At 38.6% G+C, this 16645-nt stretch overlaps 1 protein-coding gene and 1 long non-coding RNA gene across 5 annotated transcripts in view; one reads left to right on the forward strand and one right to left on the reverse strand.

Moving 5' to 3' along the window:
• LOC107201832 overlaps positions 1 to 15449 on the forward strand; it is a 339704-nt gene extending 324255 nt beyond the window's left edge. For 3 of the 4 annotated variants that reach the window (XR_004496131.1, XR_004496132.1, XR_004496133.1), the window contains one exon: positions 5912 to 11381. This is a non-coding gene — a long non-coding RNA (uncharacterized LOC107201832). Of the gene's footprint in view, positions 1 to 5911; positions 11382 to 13661 lie in introns of those variants that run through there. The other variant, XR_001520413.2, reaches the window with a different exon arrangement.
• PHEX (phosphate regulating endopeptidase homolog X-linked) overlaps positions 1 to 16645 on the reverse strand; it is a 103824-nt gene that overhangs the window by 27448 nt on the left and 59731 nt on the right. The window contains exons 13-15 of the mRNA XM_015621659.3: positions 13273 to 13350; positions 11583 to 11686; positions 4250 to 4308 (exon numbers count right to left, since the gene is read on the reverse strand). Coding sequence (XP_015477145.1) covers positions 4250 to 4308; positions 11583 to 11686; positions 13273 to 13350 — 241 coding nt within the window. The remainder of the gene's footprint in view (positions 1 to 4249; positions 4309 to 11582; positions 11687 to 13272; positions 13351 to 16645) is intronic.

Below are 16645 nucleotides of genomic sequence, written 5' to 3' on the forward strand. Positions count from 1 at the left end.
TGCTAGCACACTTTGATCATCACTTGTGTCTATTTTCAGCACATATTTGTTGACTGCTCTAGAGTGCATTAAAATAAACTAATCCTTTAGGAATGTGTTTTTGGTGTTCCAATTATGATAATTAAAAAGATAGTATTCATGCTGCTTAGATGAGATGAAGTGTACTTATATACATTTTGAGACTCTAAAGGCAATGACATATACCTGTTTTCCTTGTTAAGTACCTATAATTAAAGGGGAAATCGACGAGCAAATGCACAAAAAATTGAAAAATTATCCAAACTAGGATTAAAAAATTATTGACAACCATTATAAACATGCATATCAGTTCATCTAAGACACTTTGAATTATGGAAAAAAAGAAAATAAATAAATAGAACTCACATACATCAGGAGTAAACTTGTATAACATTAAGTTAAAATATACATAACGTATTTTTTTCATTCTGCTCTTTGTGGCATATCTTACCTTTATGCAACTACTTATTTCTCCTTTGGAGATATTAACAGAATCATTGGTTATTCAAACTATCAATAGTTTAGTAATGAAAATGGAACAAAGCAACAGCAAACAAAAAAGTGTTTACACTAAAAGACAGCAAAATTTGGTACATCTACTGCATATGCAAGCTTTGCTATAGTCTTCCAAATCTAATAATTTTTAAAATCATCTAGTTTCTGTTCTCTATTAATTTTCTTTTTTAGTGAAATGAGATCTTTTCTTCCAAGTAACTTAGTAGTCAAGTTAAAAACACTAACAGCTTGCCTATATGAAGATCACAAGGACTTGCATGGATATTCCAATATTTATGTGAGTGATACAGAGTACAGAGAGAAGAATTTGTGATCCTTCCATTGGGAGTGTCAGAGACCTCCCTGTGCTCAGAGCATAGAAAGTAAAACAGCTGTCTAAAGCTCAGAACTCATCATGACATCCACATTCCCTTGTGCAGGTACCTGACCTCCTTTTCAGAATCCATGGGTCAAGGCACTGATGTTTCTTTTACTCTAAACTTTTTCAAGAAGCCTCCAGTGACTAATCAACTTTAGAGTTACTGTGGTTTTGTTGATACCATCACACAGTACATTTCCATTTCCAAACTAACGGTCCTAATTTTTAGAATCAAATTTTGGAACCGGGGATTTTCCAGTTCATGTAGAAACTACTTTCCATAATCAAATTCTATTATGCATTTTAAATTCTTATTTCTCAAATTCTTCTCAATAAAGTCACTTATAAAGAGCAAAAATAGATGGGTCTTGAAGACACTAAAGTCCAGTTTTCCCACTGAAGAGCAAGGACACTCAAGCAGATGAAGAGGGTATCTGGTCCATTCACTCATTTACAGGAGTGATCAGTAGTACAGGTGAAGGGAAAGAGTGTCAGTCAATTTCCTGTGAGGAAATTCTTTTGCTAGCACATATTCCTACCTTCCAACAGCCAGCAGCAGAGGAAATTGTCCTCCTGGACTGGATTTATATACCTGTTCTTTTGTACAGAACAGAACACCCTCCCTTAAGCTCATCTTCTAATGCAGTGAGTAGCACAGATACTTGCAATACATCCCTCCAACGTTTTAGATTAAGAAAGCATGATTTTTTTTCTCTAAAAGGAAAAGCAAAAAAATCCTACATTCTCAGGTTCACTCTTCACTGTTATAGCATATGGTTATTCACTCTCTCTATTCCAACATGTGGTCACAACCACATTCCCTCATTTAAAGGATAAAATTACTCGTTTTGAAGATCCCTCTGAACTGTCTTTTGAAAAACAGGATTTGACACTTGCCACACCTATTCTTTTTGTGCTGAGGCCACTATAAGTCATAGGCTATACATCAAAGCTGGTTGTTTGGAAATTGTTTGTCCAAGTTCCTTTGAAATACCCAGGGGAATATTATCTGGTCCTTATATTTGTCACAGTTCATTTTATGAATTTCCTCTACAGTCCCTTCTGACACTAAATTTAAAACAATTTCTGGGACTAACCTCTCACAAGAAAAAGCTCTAGGATTAGAACTTCCCAACTCTTCCAACACAAAGAATTATCTTATTTCTTATGTCTTAGAGACTCTCCTCTCTCAGTGGAGTTGACAAAAAGGTTTATAATTAGTTCTTATGCTCCTAGAAATTTGGTCATGAAAATATTCCTGGGCTTGCTGTATCACAATTTTGCATTTACCTTGCTCGAGTTCAAACTTAATTCTTATTCTCAAATGACTCTGGTTTCTATAACTTTTTTTCTGTTATTTAACTCGGCCTTTTAAAATGCCACAGCTCTTATGCCATGTGAGCAGCCCCCAGAACTTTGTACAGATTACTACTGAAAGCACAGCTACAGAGCAGTAAGGTAGGAGTTCTTCCCCACCAGGATCAATGGGAAGTCAGTAGTGATGTGTCAAATATTTACCAGCTACTTCTACCAGAGAATGTTCCTCTCACATCCTCCCACAAGGCCTCTTGCCCCATAAAACCATACCAGCCAGCAGTGGAAGACAGTACTGTGCCTTTCTCTGAATCTCCCCTCATGTTGCACACGATTTATAGGGCATGATTACATTTGTACCACTCTCTCAAGTACGAGAGGGTTTTGTTAAGAAAGAGCCACTTTTCCTCTTTGAAACAGTCCTAAAAGGACTGAGTGGCACTGTCCAAACTTCCAGGTCACTTGCCAGCAGAACAAGAAGGTCAGCAGTTAGGATAGAAAATACAATTACCTCTGCACTCATGACTGATGGGTTACATTTGACAATGCTCTGCCTCCTGACTTTTAGACACAGCGAGTGAAATTTTCAGTGTCTCCAGCCTCTCATCACAGTTTTCTCTAATGTGCCATGGCAGAGAAGCTGGGTCAGCTGAGCACTGCTCAAATTATAAAGAACCTGATAATCAAGAAGGTATAAGAGTGATGGCTCTCATTTTTCTCTGAGCAGGCTTCCTCTTCACTCACACAAACCTTTCTAGCAGCAGTGGTGGCTGGAGGAAGAGCAGCTGTAATGCTTCTCAGGTACCTCAGAGTTGTGACCACCTCAGCCAAGCGCTCCCTCAGATGATCAACAAAAACATCACTGCCCAATGATGGCAGCCCTCTAATAAAGGGAGAGCTATCTAAATCTAGCACTAATTTTAATCAAAGGAACTGCCTAATTTTAATACATGCTTTACAAATGCGATCACTTAAACATGAAAAATTTAAGTGAGTGGTTAGAAGGTAAAATGGTTTACACAGAAATTGGTAGAAGCAAATAGCAGCAGACTCATATTTCCAGTCCTCTGTTATACTTTCTTCAGTGTGATACATTAACTTTGTGCCTTTCTCTCTGCGACCAAAAGAGATTCAGGAGAAAAAGGGGGAATCATAACAGTTTTTGAGGTCATGTCTCTGGGGACTGAGACCACAGAAGTGGTGGCAGCCACCTTCTAGACCCCAACAGCATAAAAAAAGAAGGCTGATTTAACATGAAGAGCTAATAAGAGCAAAGAGAAATTGCCAGGGTAAAGGTAAAACTGTTGAACACAGAAAACTTGGCATAGAATTTTGAAGCCTGTTAGAAAATTTCAGTTCAAAGCCCCATTAAAGCAAACAGGTATGAACATCCAAAGTCATAACACATCTTTGAAAAACTCAGCTCTTTTACCTTATTTGTTTCCACACTAGAATATATGCTATCTAAAAACCACCAGTAACAAAAATTAGAATAAGACAGCTAGCACTGCACAAACAGGTAAGAATTTTCAGTTAACTACAGATATCACTCCTTGTCCTTGAAGGTATTGAACAAATCCACTGGATACACCTTCTTATGTTTTCTGCTCTATATCACAGTCTTTTCTAGTCACATTTATTGTAACATATCTGTCAATACTAGAGGACAGAACTGCTATCACTGTGTATTTATGGAGATATGTGTACAGATGTTTTTGCTACAGAAAACAGAAGATAGAAACATTAAGCTTAGTAAAAGTGATTTAAGCTATCATTGACAATGGACAGAGTACAAACACACACACACATGATCACTGCAACTCCTCTGACTCAGGGTAACTCATGGAGCAACAGTAGTTCCAATCTGTGGGAGCTCTGGGTTTTCCAGAATGATCCTCTCACTTGTCTCACAGCTGAATTACCAGCTTTGAACTTCTAATTTTCAGTTATAATCAAAACAATAGGTATAGCTGTTATCTGAAGCTTGATGCATTCATTCTCAAACAGGCAGTTTGTAAGGAGGCTTGGAAGGTAGATACTCACTGATCTGGTTGGTAGATGCACTATAAAAAGCATTTACAGTAGTTGGGCTTGTAAACCACCTGTAGTAAGAACAAAAGAAATTATCTGTCAGTACATTGACATTTACCTCTATGAATCAAAGGAGCAAAGATAAAAATTGAACTCAGTAGAAGGAAGTAAAAACACTAAGGACTTAAAACACATTAAAGTTTTTATCCACTTCAGTACATGCTACTTTCCAGAACATTGAAATCTATTGTTTAATGACATCAACTTCATACAGTCAATGAATGCCCAACAGGAGAGATTCTTAGGGTTCCTATCATGTGATGTGTTTAATTTTTATGTGACCACTGTGCTTGTGAGGCCAGCCATGCTGATGAAACAAAATTCACCCAGCAGAGGCTGCAATACTGACAGCAGCTGCAAAAACTCTCTTGGGTGTCTTTCAAATACGTGTGGTGGATCTCCCTGTTGAAATTAGAGGAGGGCATTCTGAAACAAGTACAACAACTACTTGAAAATTAGGATTATGCCAGCAACATAAACAGGTAATTTCTGGGAATGTAAATTCAAAATAAACAGCTTCATGTTCAGTGACCATCCTAAAGAAACAGACCTCTTGCCAGTCATTTCTCCTCATAGTTTGATTTCTCATATACAGTGGAAGAAACCCTAGATTTGAATAGGAGTTGGAGTTTGATGATCCTTGTGAGACCTTTCTAACTCAAGATATTCTATAATTCCATGAATAGCACATGAATCTCCTTAGCCTAAGGTCATCTATATTGACAGTGGCTTCAACCATCTGAATGGAAAATCTTGACTGACTTCAGCAAGATCCAAATCCCCTCAGAAGAAACCCCGAGTCCAGTGAGCCCAAGATTTCACATTATGATTTTATAAGGGAGAAGAGAGGTAAAAGAAATAAAGATTATGATAATTAGTGGTTAGTTCATAAAAACTTAGAATCAACTCTAATAAATGTCCAAACAGGAACATCCTGATGTCATTAGCAAAATATTACTCAAAAGTTTCATAAAAGCCATGTGAATGGAGTGTGATTGCTTTGGAAAATTTATTTTAAGGACAAGAGAAAGGAGCTGCAAAACAATGAGTAAGACAAAGGAAGATCTCTCAGAATATGGAAAATATGTGATATCAGTGACAATGTATACACAATTTATGCTTTAAAATAGCCCCATTAATAAAAGAGTTATCTGCAGATCTTGATTGTTTTTCTGACAACTAATGTCCTTTCTTAAACCGTGTAACAAAGGGGAGTTTTAAAATGGCAGCATTTTGTTTTTTATCAATAAATTTAACTGGTTGTTTTATTCTCCAAGCTGAGCAGCTTATTTTGCAATGCATCAACTAGAAAAACTAATCAATGAAGGCTAAAAGAATGATGTCATGTACATATTTTAACCATTCATCACATTACAGGCTCTAATTGTCAGAGATAACTCTCCCTGTTTTGTTTATTAGGAGACTGTGAAGGGGAGGAGCAGGGGGAGGTTGGTTTCTGGTCTGTTTTCTGCTTTCTTCATAATAAGGAGATTAAATGTTAGAGGTAATGTAGTGAGATAATGGAAAATTGAAGAAAGAATGTATATGGTGAGAGGATAATGAAAAAAATTAGGAGCTTAATTAACTACATTTCAATTTTATGTTTGTTTACAGCAGCAATCAGCTAAACTGTTTTGACGGATGCAAGCCTGCCATTTATGCCTTGGGACCTGTGCTCCAGGCTTATCTCTAAATCTGGAGGACTGCCCCTTTTTCAACAAGGAGAAAACCCATCTGAAAAGGACACATCTGAAACAGTCCAAACATCAATTTATATTTTACTGTAAGTTTGAGCAAAGACACACATGCTATGACTTGCTCCTCACCCTCCTGGTTTGCTTTGCTTACAATGGTCTTTCTGTTCTCAAAAAGCAATTTTTAAGCATGAAAAGGGCTTCAGCGACAGAAAATTCTCCCTTTTTGAAAATTCCTCTTAGCCTTCTTTTCCAGAGGATCAAGGGCCTGAGATGTGCAACAGATACTTCAAAACAGATTAATGTGCTGTGGTTCTTCTCTCCATCCTCTGGGGGGGTTTACCACAGCTAGCTGCAGAGAGGAACCACCACAAGCAGCAGCAAAGAGCTCTTCACTGACTAGGGACAGCTTTCTATCAGCACGAGTTTGCACTTGTCTCTACTGGGTGAGGAGCTGGTGATGCAGGTACTTGTTCCCACAGGAACACCTCAGCCTGCCCAAGAGCAGCAGTGAATGCTGGTGTAATTTGGTCCTCCACATTCACTGAGGGAGGATATCACACCATCCTCTGGCTATACTTTCATACCTATCAACTCACAGACTTGTAGCTTGCAGGCTAAGACCTATCACAGCATCCCTGTCCTGAGACTGCTGCTTTTCTCATCATCTACCACCACAGTAGCAGAACCCATCCTGTTTGCTGAGCTTAGCATGAGCCAAAGACAGAGCAGCCTTGATTTTCTCACTGTAAAACTAAACTCAGTTATTTCCAAATTGTTCTTTTATAATGAGGCCTCAAGAATGACCCTGTATGAAATTCAGTATGCTTTTAATCAGTTAGGAAGAAGACACTTCGCAGCCATACTGAGGAGTCAGGAAGAATGGGAGTTATCTAGTAACAAGCAGAGTATTTAATATTTGACATTTGGCAAGCATATTTCCATTCCAGCATTTTGTTGTACCATTTTGAGCCCTCTCAAAAAGATTAAGGAAGTATTTTCCACAAAAGAGTAGAAATAACCAGGACTGCTTCCATCCAAACTAGCAGAACACCTTTACTTCTCAACTGACATGCTCTATCAGTGAGCTCCTTGAAATGACTGAACCTTCAGGGACAGTCCTTAACTAATAACACACCAAATTACAACATGAAGTGTGTAATAAATAGCTGTTGCTGTTAAATTTCAAGGAGAAGCAAATTTACTTTCATTGACTTCCATTCCTGTTTGAAGTCAGATTCCCTAAGCATTTGCTCTAGGTCTGGTTACAGTTTCTGTCTGCTTTATCTACTAACAGAAGGATAGAAAAAAATAAAGGCATGACACATTCCAAGCTCCTATCAATTACAAAGTAAATAAATAAAAATTTTAGTACTGTTTACACTGTTTTCATTTGTTATAAGTTTGTGAGAAAGGGACAGCTTTGAATGATGCCCTTAGGAGATAGCATTACCTATCTACTACTGCAGCAGTCAAAACCTAGTTCTGCAGAGCTGACACCTGTAAGGCTGAGATTTCCCTTGTAGAAATAAAATGTGGAACATATACTGAGATAGTGGGGCAGAAACTCTCTTAGTCTGTTCTTGAGGCTGCAATTTTCTGTGTGATATTTTCTTCCTGTGTTAAGAGTATAGTGTGCTACATTGCCATTCATGAACAGGGTTGGCTGGGAACATTTACAACACAGGAAAAAGCTAATTTATTTAATTCTCTGTAAAGTGCAGACTGAATTTGCAAATTGGTCTTCAGTTTTTTGAGTTGGAAGAAATTTTTTGATTTGCTGTTCAACATTCTAAGAAATAAAAAATAAATAATCTTATAAACAAAGAAAATGAACTTGTCAATGTACAAAGAATTAAGCTGGTTAGAAGTGAAAAGCTGCACAAAGTTTCTGGAAGCTGCAAAATGTCTACCAAAGAACATGCTATAAAGAAAAACTTCTAAACAGGAGGCAACCTTCAAGGTGACTTTCAAAATCAAATTTCCTCTTCTCATTGTTAATCTCTTTTATATATTTACCCATGTAGAAACAGACTATTATCCTAGGCCAGGCTGCCATCTGTCTCCCTTAGGAATGGGCAAGCAGCTAGGATGGTGAGGCTGGGCCCAGCCTTCAGTGCCACATTACTGCTAAAAATGAGGTTCAAAGACCAGGAAAAGGCTCCAGGAGGCTCCTTTCCAGCCCCTCCTCTCCAGGGCAGGTCCCAGCCACGTGATTTCCAGCAGCATCTCTCCAACAGACAACAGCCTGCCCAGTGTTTTTGATGGCTGCTTTTCCTGATTTGCAGAAGGAGCTTTTTCACTATTCTTAGTGGTATTCAACCCAGAATCTCTCAGAGCTGCCCTCCCTTGTGCAAACCAAGAGCCAGGGCTTACACACAGTAGTGAGTGGTCAAGAAAAACAGGGTAGGTCCTGGAGGAGACCCCAGAATCCTCTCATAGCCTATTTCCTTTGTATCCTCTTATCAGGATACCAGATGTCTACGTCCCCAGCACTGAAAGTCTAGTGAAAAATGGAGAAAGATTTGGCCAGAACTATAAATCTTAGATTATATGCTGACTTCAAAGGAGAAAGATGACTAATAATGGTGTGCCCAAGAAGTCCTCTGATGCTTTGTTATTTGCAAGTAGGATATCAGTGTTAAGAAGGACAGATGCCATCACTGATAAAAAGGTGCATATGTTTGTATGTTTGTATGTATGTTTGTATACACACACATGTATATTTGTATGTATGAATGCATGACTCCATAGATGGATAGGAAAATGCAATTAAAACCCTGACTCTTCTTAATTTTTCCTTTCCACATCACCATCCCCTCTCCCTGTATTGCCTTTCATTTTCCTCTGCTCCAGCTGTATTTCACCTGGGCTATGTTTGTCTTCACATCTGGTGCCCATCCTCCCACACTGCCCCTTCCAGACTCTCCACTGAGCTTCTCTACCTAACCTGATCTGGTTTGTTCACTATCTTTCACAGCTCCTGCACAAATCCTTTTCATTTTTCTCTCTGCTGATACCTAAGCACTTTTTTTTCTTGTTTGATAGAGCCAGCTGTGAAGGTGACAGTCATCTCCCCAGCCAGCTGTGAGGATGGCAGCTGGCATCCAAATCAGGTGTTGAGCACAAGTAATACCTCCCAGAGCTGTGGTGTCCTCAGGGGAGCCTGGCCCAGGACTGGCAGGACAGGCAACTCCAGCACCCCTTGCCCTGTCACAGCTTCCTAGCGCCTGTCCCACTACCTGTGCCCTGAGCAATGCCTCCTCCTTCTCCTGTCAGGCAGATAAATGCCAGTGATGGAGGGGACAGAAGAGAGAATACAGGTTTTTGATAATTACTCCTGCTTTAGGTTTTTTTCCTTTTTTTTAGATTAAAAACCGTTGAATTTCCAAACCAATTCTTTCCCACTTTGTTATCCACACTTCCCCTTATTTTATCCAACTGCTTTGTCTTGTATCTCCCATCTCCTCTGTCCATCCCTTGATGGTGTTTCCCTGGTGCTTTGACTGAACAATCATTTTAATTTCACATTTAGGTGAGGAAAGGGATTCCAGATTGAAATAATATTATTGAGATATATGGTCTGCTAAAAGAATAGTGCTTTACCTTTTGGGTATAATATTACTTTACATTTTATTTCCTTAAACACTCATTCTCTTATTTATCTTTTTCAGTCCACAACTTTGATGATCTTATAATATCTATCTCGAAATATAAATGTTATGCTAAAAGCTACTAAACTTGGGAAAAGAAGAAATTAAGCAAATAGAAACAAAAACCCAAGGGTAATTAGCTATTAACATAGCACCAAGCTTCATCAAAAATTCTGTGGAGTTCTATGAAATGTAAAAGTTTAATAAACAAAAACAGAAAAATGAGAGAAAAAAAAGAGAGGTAAAAACATCAGAAAGCAGTGGAGTATAATAATTTAGAAGTGGAAAGTGGCTAAAAAGTGGCTGATATTTTTGAGGCTGGGTTTGACATGCCTCAGACCGGTAAATGGGAGTTATTGATTTGTTTTAATAATTTTTAAAAAAAAACATTACAGGAGATAGCAATGACTCTGTGCCTTGGTGTCCCTCAGCAGGCAGAGCGACACCACTTTCAGAGCCCTTTTCTATCACTGAACAGTTGCAGAGACAGAATAATGTTCCAGCAGGAGCCCTAATTATCCCTCCCTGTCGGGGCTCAGGTGGAGATTACCTCCAGCCCTGCAGAAGGCAGAGCAAATATCTGTGCTAACAAAGGGAAAGGACCAGAAATCAAACTGGCACCCCCAGGCCTGACTGCGCTCTGAGGGTTGACAAGAAAAGAGCTGCGAGGGTGATGGGGGCTGGCTATTACGTAGTCCGGGAAATAAGGTGGTAAAGACAGGCATGAGAAGGTGTTCAATCTTGTAGTGGGCAATTGGATAACACTTTCATTTTTTAAGCATACTCATGTGACAGCTCTCAGACTACAGTCCTTGAGTCAGGGGCTGTCTACCAATTGATTTCCTTACAGGGGAGCTTTCCCATTGTGCAAAGAATCTGTAGGTTCTGTATCAGTGCTGTCCCAAGGCTGACCATTGTTATAGAGAGGCCGGTATTGTTTCACTGCTCTCTTGGAACTGTTATTCTGAAGAGAATACACCATCATGGTCTAGTCCTGACATCCAGGAAAATTCCTAAAATCATCCCCTGTGGTTGACCAGTGCAATGTCAGAGAAAGCTGTGATGAGAAGGTAAAATGCACAATTAAATCTAAACTATAAATAATGCCTTGAACACACAAAGCCAAATTAAAACACCCTAGCCATGAACAAACTTCCTTTGTCCCCCTGCCTCATGGACAGCACAGACCCACCCCCAGAACAAGGTATGGTTCAGTCTGAGTAGGATTTCTGGAGTCCTAAGGAGATACCACCACAGGAGCTAAGCACTGGCACTGGTTTCAAAGCCTGTGTGTAGAAGGAGTCATTTTGAAGTAGTATGATTAGACTAATTAAGTTCTGCTTAGGTTTTAATTTGCATTTTAAGGATTTGTTTACCCACCAGTAAGAAAAGAGAATGATTCTCTCATGTATTTTATGACAGTTTGTGACACAATCTGCACTCTCATGTTTACAAATAAATAAAAATAACATACATAGGTTAAATTATGTTTTATTCTGTATCATTGCTATCAACAGCAGGCAACTAACAATGCTGATTTGTATTACTAATAGTAAAATTATCTCTTACTATGATTTCATTCCTACAAAATTTATTTCATAAATCCCTGCTGTACCATTTCAAACTCGAACTGTGACCAAGAGACATAATCCATTTTTAATTGTGATTAAATTACTGTTTTATTCATTAAATTAATTTTAAGCTTTAAGCATGTGACTACTCTGCATATGAACAGGGATACTTTGAACTTACCATAAAAAAAAAAAATCCACAGGAGTTTCTGAATAATGGGAGTTTGCCCATAGGCCTTTTGTGGCATAACATATTGCTGTTAACATAATTCTATTAAAACTTAATATATAACAGTATTTAATATACAAATTAAATAAGTTAAAATATTGTTAGAAGATTATGTAAATTTTCCTTTTGTCTACTCACTCTGTTTTTGGAACTTCTTTTCTAAGCCAGTAGAAATCAGATTGTGCTGCGTATTTGCGAGTTTGCAATACATTGCCAAAATAATCACTTTCTGTAAACTTCAGCTGTATCAAGAAAGCACAGATATTTTTAAAGCATGTCCAAAGAAACAAAAGCTGACATAAAACAAGCAGAATTTTTATTTTATATGAGATAATCACCTAATTTTTTAGCGATTATCAAAGCGAGTAAAATTTTCACACTTGGTAGGAAGAATAAATATTTTATGAGCTTAGCTAAAAAAATAGTGTCTGAACAGATCTGCACAAGGGTCTGGAACAGTGGGAAAGCTCTTCACTGTGCAGAGTGCTGCTGAAGGAATCATAAGCACTGAACAATGGATTGCAGACTGCACATTTCTATGGCTATTATTAAGAGAGCCTCTTTCCAGGAGGAAGTAGGCTTACTTGTCTTTTTGAAAGTGCATTTTAAAACCACTTCCAACAATGTAATGAAGTCCTCTTTTTCAGTTTACTTTACATTTTATAACAAATACTTCATATTCTGTGCCTTCTAAGAGTTCTGCCACATTAAATATTTACAGCCATAGGGCTCCATTCTTCCATAAGTTTCCAAATCTAATAGCATTCACACACACAAAAATAAACAGGAAAGGAAAAGGGATGTTAATAGGTTATAAATCCATGTCATCAGTTTAAAACAATTCTAGAGTTTGTGAGGAAGTTGCTTTTCAGATGTAAAGTATGGTTTTTCAAGCATGAGTAAAGAAGTATTTTTTGCCAGACATTGCTACTTATCTGAGCAAATCATAGCTGAGTGATAGAGTTGGTCACATGTTCTGTCTCATTATTCTGTTTTCACTGCACCATCTCACCCTCCAGTTCCCATGGACAAGGACTAGGCTGGTGGAGTTGGTTGTTTCAATAAATGATGCCTCTATTTAGTGTTTGTTCATGTGCTCTTACAAAGATGATGATCATTCTTTCATTTTACTGGTTCAGGATTGAACTTCTGTTTCTAGTTTGCCTGTGACTTTCAGTAATACAGTTCATCAAATGCATGCCACAGTTGGAAAATAGTAAAATATATTATTATGAGTAATCATTTGCCTTCCTGCCTTAGTTAGGCTGGACAGGTACTGGAGAATGAAGGAGAGGCCTCACAGTACCCTTGTCAAGCAGGCAGCACAATAGGGCTATCCACTGGTTAGGTCCTCTTGGCATGATTATAAGCATCAATTGTAAATTAAATTCATAGCCTGGAGAGACTTGGAGAACCCGTATAGGGCATCCTAAATTATGATATTATGAGGTAAAATGCATTAGTCTCTTTGAAAATCATTATTTAAGAAGAAATGCTTTTGGTTTGTTCCATTTTTATAACCAAGTGCAAAATTATTACAGTGTGTGCTTAACCTTTAAAATGCTTAATAGCAGGAAGGTTCTTTGCACCCAGGCAGATTTTACTCCCAGCAGGCCTCATGATCTCACTTAGATACAACAGCACTGACTATTTAGACACAATTTAGAGCTAGCATGCTTCAAAAATAAAATAAAAATTACAATGAGTCCAGGTGCATGCCAAACAAAAGACTAGCTTTGACTTTAGACTAGCTTTGACTTTAGATAGCAGCAAAACACAGCAAAGAATGGCTGCAATAAATGAATACAGCTGCAAGCCTGACACTTACTGTTTTGATGTCTTCATTAATATATGTGTCATTCATTATAAACTGAGGGTAACCAACTTTCGCCATAACTGCTTTTGCCTTTGAAAAAGAAAAAGAGAAAAAAAAAAGTTTTGACAGATAAAACCACTTCCCAGCCTACAGCTTTTTCTCTTTCTTGCTCAGCTTCTACTTTGTATTATTATGCTTCCCTGGAGCCATCCTAATTTAACTTCAAAACAACTTGCCTACAAGGTAAACTTGGTGCCACAAATGAGCTTGGCATCACAACACAGAGGGTCCAGATTCCATTGTCAGATTATCACAGTGGGTCTATCGCTGCCCGCAGAGCTTTTGCGTACTTACAGCCACGTGTCTGAGTGCAAAATCTTAACAGCTGATTTTCCCTACAGGGTTTTGTGCTAATCAGATGGTCAAATGCCTGTTTGTATGATGTTTTCCAAAGGACAACAGGAAATGGCCTGCTTCGCTATGGCACAGTAGCTGGTACACATCCAACTGCTGAAATAGATTTGATGCACAGATGTGAATCAACCTTAGTCCCAGCAAGTGCACACTGGTGTTTCCACTGAGAGCCACTTCTATCTGCACCTGAGGATGGATCCTTTTCTGAAGGACACTACTTTCTGAAAACCACTGGATTGATCTGTGGTTAGTTCTCCAGTTTCCCTCCGTTACTTTGCAGTCTTTGCCCTTTCCCTAATGTCAGTAGAGGTGTTAAAATAAGACACTGCACTTTTCATTAATTCTCTTTCACTCATGCCTTGGTCCCAGTGTTTATGCACAATCTGCATAAATGGTCCAGTGTGAAGCAGCTGTAGATGAGTATTTCCACTTTGCAAATCATGGTGTGAGTGTATAAACAGCCTTGGTAATGTCCTCACAAAAACACCAGAAGGCCACTCAAGACACCCAGAATCTCTGTGGAAACAGGTTTCCAGAAGAAAAGCAGAAGTATACAAAAAGATAAGATGACATAGCAAGACATGAAATATGACAAGTCCATAGGATAAATTACAGCTATGGATAGCACAAAACTTTTATTTTTTTGTTTTCAGGATGCTGAATGTAATTTCTCCATAAGTCTTTGGAATTCCCTCAACCCCTTAAAAAATGTTCCTCCATGTTCATCAAACCCCGATGTCAAAACTCAAATTTTGCAAGATATGAAAAGCAATAAATAATTTGCCTTCAAAGCAAGTACAATCATACCAATCCTGCATTCTGCTCTCTGTGAGCAGAGCCTGGACCTCTCTAGGGTCCAACAACTTTTATTTCCTTCTTGCTGCAGAGACTGACTGCTCAAGGGAAGATTCCCCTTCCTCCACATACCCTTTCTCCTTCTCCCACTTCACAGTATCTCAATACAGCTGGGCCTCCTATACAGCAAGACCTAAAACCAGCTGTTCCACAGATTTAAGAGGAGGAGTGATGGAGGATTGTCTCCATTTAACCAAAGTCATTCTGTCTCCTCTTTTATTTTTCAAGAAGAAAAGCCTCTTTTCTTCAAACTCCTTCAATATCTCAATCTCACTTCCAACCCAAAGTCATAATCCTCCATTTGTAACATCACAATTAATTGTGGTTGAGATAACTAAGATGTCACAAACAGAAGATAACAACTTCAGGTAGAAAATTAGCAGCAGGAGCAGACGATTTCTTAAGCAAGAAAGATCCCATTGTCATGCAAATTGCCCTAGTAATAAAAAAGCAATGGAAGCAAAATGCTGAATGGAAAATATTAAATGAGACAAATTAACTCTCAACAGAATGTTTCCTCACTTTGCCAGAAGGTTCAGCAGTCTTTCATGATATTGTAAATGCTGTGGTGGGGAGGGAGAATAAAAAGCCAGGAAGTGAGCACCATTTATCTGAAAGTTTGTATGTAATCAAGAGTGTCTAAATTTTTCCTGGTGGTGTTGTCAGGTCCAACTGATCAAACCTTGCAAGGAATCAGAAAACTTCCTTTACCATTTCCCATGTTTCAGTGCTAGTTAAAACTAGCTTTGGAAAAAGAAAGAGCAAAACCCATCAGTTTTAATTTCTGCTAAGTCAGCTAGTTAAATCTAGTGAATCTCAAATGTTCTGCATGAGTTCATCACTTGCTTTGTGACTTTCACATTTGATGTCATGAGATTGAGATTTCTAAGCATGAGAATAAAATAGTCAGACATTATGGAGATTTTTCTTATAAAGGCTATATAAAACCCTAGTAAATAACAGAGCATGTCTTGAGATGTTTGAAAGCAAACTCAAAATGTAATGCTGCTTTTAGTACTTCGAGGCTTTGTCAATATCTAAAGCTGTCTGTATTTTGTGAGGCAGATAGATAGATAAGGGAGAAATATTATATTATTGCATTTGTTACTTAAAAGACATTACCACAATATGTGTGCTTTAGAGATCTGAGCGAATAAGACAGACAAAACTCATGCTGACAGTGAAGTATGCTTGGCTCCTGGTTAGGGAAACTGCTACCCATAGCCAAAGTAAACTCATGAGAGAACACAGAAAGCCTTCTGAAGCCCTTGGGAATCCCTCTGACTGGGATTCCTCCTAGAAGCTTTGCATCAGATGCAAACCTTTTCATCTTAGCCCAGCACTCGGCCCAATTTATTTACACAACTGACAAGATAGAAAGTATCATGTTGAGAGCAGGTTTCTAAATTTGCATGTTGGAAGTCTTGTTTCTGTGCCTTTATTTCTGTTCACTTGTGTAATATTTAACAGCAGTTGGGAGACTCCTTATTTATACAGCACAAGGAAGTGGAAAACTCTTCTACAGCTTGCTTACTCTTTGATAATGATGTCATTAATTTCCCTTTGATAGGATTAAAAGTATATATAAGAGGCCAGCCTTCCAGGAGGCAAGCACAGGGAGTCAAATGAAATGTGACAAATGTACAGGAACCAGCCATGTGGCAGTTGCACATGAATCCACCATAAATCCACCATGCACAACTTTTTATAGTTTAAAGGCTCATTTAACTCCTTTCTCTAATTTGCATATTAAACAGCCATGTGTACAGGAAGAAAAGAGGCGATGGAGTACTTCCCCCAGGCATCATTAAGCACTCAGCCTGCGTTGGGCTGTTGGGTAAATTAAGGAAACTCATCGCTGCAGGGCTCCTCTCCCACTAGCACAGGCAAGAGGCTCTCACAGGGTGCTTCAGGGTAAGTCATGACTGTTCTATCCCAGCAGCCAGAGAGAGCAGGCTCTGAGGCACAGGAGCCAGAGTGGGACTACCTCCACCACTCCTTGTGCATGGAAGTTTCCCCCCTGACTTCAACACAGCCAGGATTTTGCCACCAGTGTCTCTGTCACAGTGAGAGCATTTCAAGTCAGTTTACTACACAGATAAAATAATAAATGAGC

The sequence above is a fragment of the Parus major genome, chromosome 1, assembly GCF_001522545.3.
Source record: "Parus major isolate Abel chromosome 1, Parus_major1.1, whole genome shotgun sequence".
NCBI classification, from domain to species: domain Eukaryota; kingdom Metazoa; phylum Chordata; class Aves; order Passeriformes; family Paridae; genus Parus; species Parus major.